The sequence below is a fragment of the Microtus ochrogaster genome, linkage group LG2, assembly GCF_000317375.1.
Source record: "Microtus ochrogaster isolate Prairie Vole_2 linkage group LG2, MicOch1.0, whole genome shotgun sequence".
In the NCBI taxonomy this organism is placed as follows: Eukaryota; Metazoa; Chordata; class Mammalia; order Rodentia; family Cricetidae; genus Microtus; species Microtus ochrogaster.
In genome coordinates, this window is record NC_022028.1 from 11,985,519 (window position 1) to 11,992,168 (window position 6,650).

General features: G+C 36.3%; 1 protein-coding gene across 9 annotated transcripts in view; it reads right to left on the reverse strand.

Moving 5' to 3' along the window:
* Fam135a (family with sequence similarity 135 member A) overlaps positions 1 to 6,650 on the reverse strand; it is a 73,479-nt gene that overhangs the window by 20,188 nt on the left and 46,641 nt on the right. For all 9 annotated transcript variants that reach the window (XM_005359880.2, XM_026785494.1, XM_026785498.1 and 6 more), the window contains 2 exons: positions 5,403 to 5,558; positions 7 to 80 (listed from right to left, as the gene is read on the reverse strand). In XM_005359880.2, the coding sequence (XP_005359937.1) occupies positions 7 to 80; positions 5,403 to 5,558 (230 nt within the window). Of the gene's footprint in view, positions 1 to 6; positions 81 to 5,402; positions 5,559 to 6,650 lie in introns of those variants that run through there.

Below are 6,650 nucleotides of genomic sequence, written 5' to 3' on the forward strand. Positions count from 1 at the left end.
ACTTACTGAAGTTCTTGGTATGCAATGGCAGCTTCTCTTGGATGTTCAAAACAAAAGAATGCCTCTGAAAATCTGCGAACCTAAATAATTTCAAAAAGAAACATTGATAACAAGGTATGTTCCATTAGTCAATTTGGTATAGACTAGCAAGCAGGGATGCTGATTCCACTAGGCATTCAAAAACCATTCCCATGAGAATTACGCTTCTTTCCTTCAGTGTTCCTAAATCACTATATTTCTATATGGTATGGAATAAAGAAAAAACAGAACTGAGAAACTTAGACTTACATTCTGATCTCACTTTTCCTCCTTGAGTTGGGATAGCACTTGTACCATTTGCTTTGTCTACAGCATCCAGAATAGTGCCCAACACATGGGAAATGATGGAGGGAAATCCCGGGTGGCTAACTTCATCTACATTATTTGTCAGGCATTTAAGTACATGACCATGAACTGAGTGATGTATTAGCATTGTGACTTTGGGCAGTTGACTCTGAGTTTCAGGTGATGCACTTTCAAATTGCACTCAATACTTGTGCAATGGCATTGTGAAGAACACAGCACACATGCAACAGTAGCTTCTAGTATGGATAGATAGAAACACACGCTTTTGTAACTGCTGTTCTAATGGTCACTGCATTCTGCCTTAGGAGAACTATACACAAATCATACCCCTTCCTAGGAACTGTTTTGTTTTCCTTTTTAAGACAGGCTCTCACTGTTTAGCTCTGGTTGGCCTGGAACTTGCTATGTATACCAGGCTTGCTATGTATACCTTTAACTCACCAAGATTCACCTGCCTCTGCCTCCCAAGTGCTAGGATTAAAGGTATGCACTATGATGCCAGAGGAGGTATGTTTTGAAAATACCCTCTAATATATTTTGGCATGCAATAGAAGAATGTACTTGAAAAGTATATATTGAATTTGCTGACTATTTTGCCAATATTTTTAATCATGAAAAGAAAGATTTTGTTAGATAATGGAACACCATTAAACCAAATAAGAGAGGGAAAAGATCTTATTTGGGTACACAGAGGGAAGAGAAATATGTTACATGTTCAAATCATATTATGTTGAGAGAGAGTGTGTGTGTACATTTATTTGTTCCATAGCACATGTGAGGAAGTCAGAGAACCATGTGGTGGTGTCTAACACAGACATGGAGAGAGACAGTGGGGAGGTCCTGCTGAGAAGGGTGCGCTGCGGTCTTTACTTTCAAATGTGCTCTAATCACCTATTTACCTCATGTTTCTCTCAGCACTAAAGGAAGGATGGAGGAAAATATCTGCCTGTTTGTCTAGAGTTTGTTTTCCCTGGTGACGATAAAGGATAAGCATGTATTTTTATTATATTGAGTACACAAAGAAAGAGGTTTTATTATAACATTTCCATACTGTATTTCACAATATCCAGCCTTTTCCTTCCCCTCTCTTCCTTCTTTGCCTGCTCCTCAGAAGACTCCTTTCACCTCTTGCAATCTTTCTTCTCTTTAGCTCCCACTGGATTTCCAGAGTCGGCGAATGGCTCCCCTTCTCTCCTTCACCGTCCTGATTCCTATAGTAAGTAGTATTTCTTGCTAGTATCTTACTTAGGAGGCTCTGTGCTAAGGCCCTGATTTAAATCTTAAAAGGGCTATGGAGGAAATATCTTCATTTAGTCAGTGAGGAGGCTATGGGAAGGGGAACCAAGGAGACACAGGCAATAAGTGACAAACCCATTTCAAGTACAGATTTGGGAAACTAAATCTTACACTCTAGTTCTCATCTTTTTGTCTTTCTACATCAAGATTCTGCAATTAGAAATCTTTCCATGCCTCTATGTACTCATATAAGGTTCCTTTTTTCATTTTCTTACAATTACACACTGGGATGCTATGCCATGAATGAGTCTATTCACTGTACTGTGTCACCATAACTAATGTATGACTGCCACCTGATGGCAACACATAATATTAAAATTTCTTAGCTTTCCAAATTTAACTTTAGGGGATACAAGAAATATATATTACTATTTTGTTACAGTTGCTTACAAAAGTGAGTTTGTAAAAGTTCGTAATATACTCTAATTTAAAATTCATTTACTTGGCACTATCACAACTATTGAAATTTTAGCAAATAGAAAAAAGATGAACTTTCAATGGCTATATAATATTAATGCTTTAAAGAGGTAAATATTCTTTCCTGGGCTTACTTGAATATGTGGTTCAAACTGTTAAGGGAATTTGTTCTAGTATTTTTATATGTGTCCATGTACAGCAGAGTCTGATGCTTAGCACAGGCTTTTTATCTGATAGATTATGGTTATATTACCCTGAAAAATGTAGCACTTTACAAATGTTTATTTGAAAATATATTCTTTGCTCTTTGTGTCATAGGAGGATACAATAAAGCTTTATTACACAAAAACTGATTCACATTTAATATCAGATACAATTCTAGCTCATTTCTTGATATGATATGCATCTCTTCTAAAAGCAAATTAACAAAGAGAAAAACTTTTTTGGACATGTGACAGACATTTTATTTTATTCTCTTATTTTATTAAGGTTTAGTAAGCCCTCCTGTTCTTCCTGGTACTTGGAACTGAACTCTCACACACCCATGTGAGGCCCCACTACATCCGTCACTCACCATTTTTCTAGTTCTCTGGAGGTATATGAGTTATGGCATCACACATTTCAAGTATAATTTCATGAATTCTGACATGAAAGCATCACCATGCTAACGACATAAACACACCCATCAAAAAGAACATGAAGATTTGCAGAGACAATTGCACATAAGAGCTGGCTTGCTTTGTTTATAATTTGGAGTCAGGGTGTTACTCTGTAGCCTTGGTACTCACTACATGGTTCACTTTGATGGCAAACTCACAGCCAGCCTGACTCTGTCATCCCAGTGCTGGGATTATAAGCATAAACTATCAGGTCCAGCTACAAAAAACCTACTGCAGGCATGGTGACACATGCCGTTAATCCCAGCACTCGAAAGGCAGAGGCAGGCAGATCTCTTTGAGTTTCAGGACAGAGAGAGTTACAAAGTAAGACACTATCACAAAAAAACAAAAGAAAAAAGAAAAGTACACCGTAAAAAACACCTCTTCAAAAATCTCTGTAAGTAAGGCATAAAAAAAAAATTACAACTTGGGACCTTTCAATATCAAAGCTAATATTCTAAGAATTTTAGTAGAATAGGATGCCCACATATTCAGGTTGAGTATATTATCTAAACTTTACAATAATGAACTATTAGAAAAGAAAGTCCTCAAAAGAAATATATGCAGTCAATAAACACTTGAAACAAGTGTTCAACACCCTTAGTCACTAGGAGAATGAAAATGTCAACTGCTTTTCTATTTCATCACATTCCAGTCGGAATGGCTATATAAACAACGCCAACAGATGCACTGACCTCTCTAGGAGGCACCCAAGACCTCACAGAAGTCCTAATTTCCAAAGGGCATTGAGTAAAAGGCAGTTCAGCAGTATGAGCGCACAACGAAAAGTGGTTATATTTTTACTAAAATTCATCCCTGTTCAAAATCTTGGTGGTAAAAAATGTTAATGAAAATTGTCTGAAAGATACAGATTGCATTTATTGAGCTATTCATTTTAAATTACTATACAAAGCTAAAGAAAATCGTTAGTAAGGTGGATACTGTAATTACGCTATTTTATCCACTGCAAAATCTCATATTAGGCCTTTTAGAGAAGCAACTAATCTTTATTAAAGGATTTCTAAGGAAAAACCCTAAAAAATTAGTTTTCAATATGATAACCCTACTTATTGAAATATAATAATAATAAAACAGAAAACACATCAAAGAGAGAAGTAAAAACATGAAAAAATAGTCCATTAAAAATGCTAATAAAATGAAAGACTTTAAGATCATTCCCTAAAAAGATAAGCACATAAAAATATTAGTAATAAATGGCAGAAAACACTATGGATCTGTCAAATATTTTTAAAAAATGAAGTATTTTCTTATGTGATAATAATAAATTTAAAAGTGCAGGCAAAATAGAAAAACTCCTTAGAAAAATGTTATCTATCAAACTGTTGAAAAAAGAAATGATTTACAACATCCCTACTTACAGTGTGCCATTTTATTCTACTTACTAGGAAGGATAGAGCAAACTGAGGGTACTCTATGTAACCACTGGACAAAGAGACATGAGATTATTAGATGAAATTAAAGGGCCATTAAAAGAGAATGCGATGTGTGAATCTAGTTCTGATCTTGCAAATGTGGACTGGGGCGGGGTTGCCAAATAGCACATAACAACTGGTAAAATTTAAATATGGGCCACATTGTGCTTTGACTGTAGCTCATGTGTTTGAATACATGGTCACCAGACAGCTGACACTGTTGGAATGTTATGGACCTTTGAGGATGTGAAGTCTTGCTGGAGGAACTATGTCACTTAGGGCAAGTCTTGAAGGTTTACAGTCTGCCTCCACTCTCTTGGCTTTCAGACGGCTGATGCCACATGACTGACAGGCCGCACGTTCCCAACGCCATGCTTTCCAAGCCACGCAGGCTGTGGCTTCGCTGGAACCTTAAGACAAAGTAAACCCCTTCTTTCTTTTGTGGCCTCTATCAGGGTATCTGATCACACCAACAAAAGATTTAATTAAGATAGGCCAGATACTACACATCATTATTATATCAGTATAAAAATTTCTAAGGTTGACTACTATAATGGATAAGTGTTCCTAATCTTGAGAAATGTATACTGAAGTATTAGGGATAAATGGTCCTCTTCAGAGAAATTGTTCTTGGTTTGCAATAGTTACAAACTCAGGAAGAATCTAGATGTCTATCAACAAAACAAATTGTGTATATACTCAAATGGTACATAATACATGAGAAAATCAACAATTGGCAGATACTTAAAAAAGTAGCATATAAGAGGACACACACAGTACATGATCTAACTTACATAGAATTCAGTAACTAGTACATGCTATATGATGAAATAGTTTAACTTTCTGTATAAGGGCCACTGTAGGTCTATATTCAACCTGCAAAATTCCTAATATATATTCTGATGAGAGAGGTTAAAGAAATGAAAAACCAAAACAAAGATAAAAGAAGGAGAGACTATCAGAGATGCCTATTTGGTTAATTATTTCTAATTCCTGCTTTTGGGTTCTAGGCACTATCTCCTATCATATATATTCATATTTTATTCACCTTCAGGTAGTTTTCTATTAGCAGAGTTGGCACTGAGATGCAATGTTTGCTGAACTGTCTTACTTTACTATTAGCTTTAGAATCAAACAACATAAGGATGTCTCTCTTCTACACTTATCTACATTATTAAGTAAGAATATTTTTACTTGTAAGAAATTCCTAAAGATATATAATATTCAATAAAAGGGCATATCTTTAACTTACCCTCAAGGTATGGTGTTCCTGTGCTAATAGTACTCTTAATTCTTCATGCAGTGTTATGACTTCCAGAAACTGTCCCCATAAAGCCATGAGAAGTGAGCAAAGTTGTGCAAGGTTCATGTTGATCAGTTCTGCCAGTTCATCAGGGTTTTCTACTTTCTAGAACAACAAGGACAACAGCTTTACTGCTCCCTGATGCCAGCATCAGACCTCTTGACAGCACTACTAAGAACATCAGCATGAAGGCCAGTGTGAACATGTACGCTGAAGGAGAGACACCAGCTGAATAAAGCTTTTATATTTAACTGACGGGTACGGAGGCAATTACAGCAAGCTAGCTAGGATATCATACACATAAAGTAAAACAATAAAATCTTAAAGAGAAAACTAAGAATGTCCGCCATGGAAATGGAGGCTGATGAGCTGGAACAAATTGGGAGAGGAGGAGGTCCACCAGCAGCTAACTCTGACATGAACTCTGACATGAATCACAAACAATGCACGCTGGGCCATAAAATCAAGACTCATCATCTGGACTCAGCAAAAGAATGTTAACTCTACTGACGGGAAAAGAGAAAGCTGTGACAACACAATTAAAACCTCACATGTCGATTTACAAAGAAGCAGATTTAAAAAGAGGGTTGGCAACATGTCTTGTTAATGCCTGATGCTGAGAGATGGTGGTGGGGTGGGTTGGTAAAGGCAGATGGAGGTTTTCTTTAGTAAAAGGATCATGACACCTTTCATATGGAAGAAAAAAATAAGAACAGATATATGAATAAAAGTCAGCCAAAAGAAAGAAATGGGAATAAAGAGATTTAAGTACTAAAAGACCAAAACCAAACCAAACCAAAAAACCAACCAACCAACCAACCAACCAACCAACCAACCAACCAAACAAACAAACAAAACCCAAATCAAAAATAATCTCCCCCCTTTAGTTTCTGAAAGACTAGATTTTGTTCATATTGACTGCACATTCTTATAATTATTTTTAAATGGATACGGCCCTTTGGGTAACTATTTATAAAAACTATATATAAACCCCTTATTTATTTATTTTATATCAACTAGCGTTTTGCCTACATGTATATGTGTTCAGGGCTTATGGAGGTCAGAAGAGGCTGTTGGATCAATGTAAACTGCCATGAATGGTGCTGGGAACGGAACTTCCACTGCTCTGGAAAGGCAGCTAAAGTTATTAACTGTCCAGCCATCTCTCCAAATCTATGTTGATGACTGTTTTTTCTT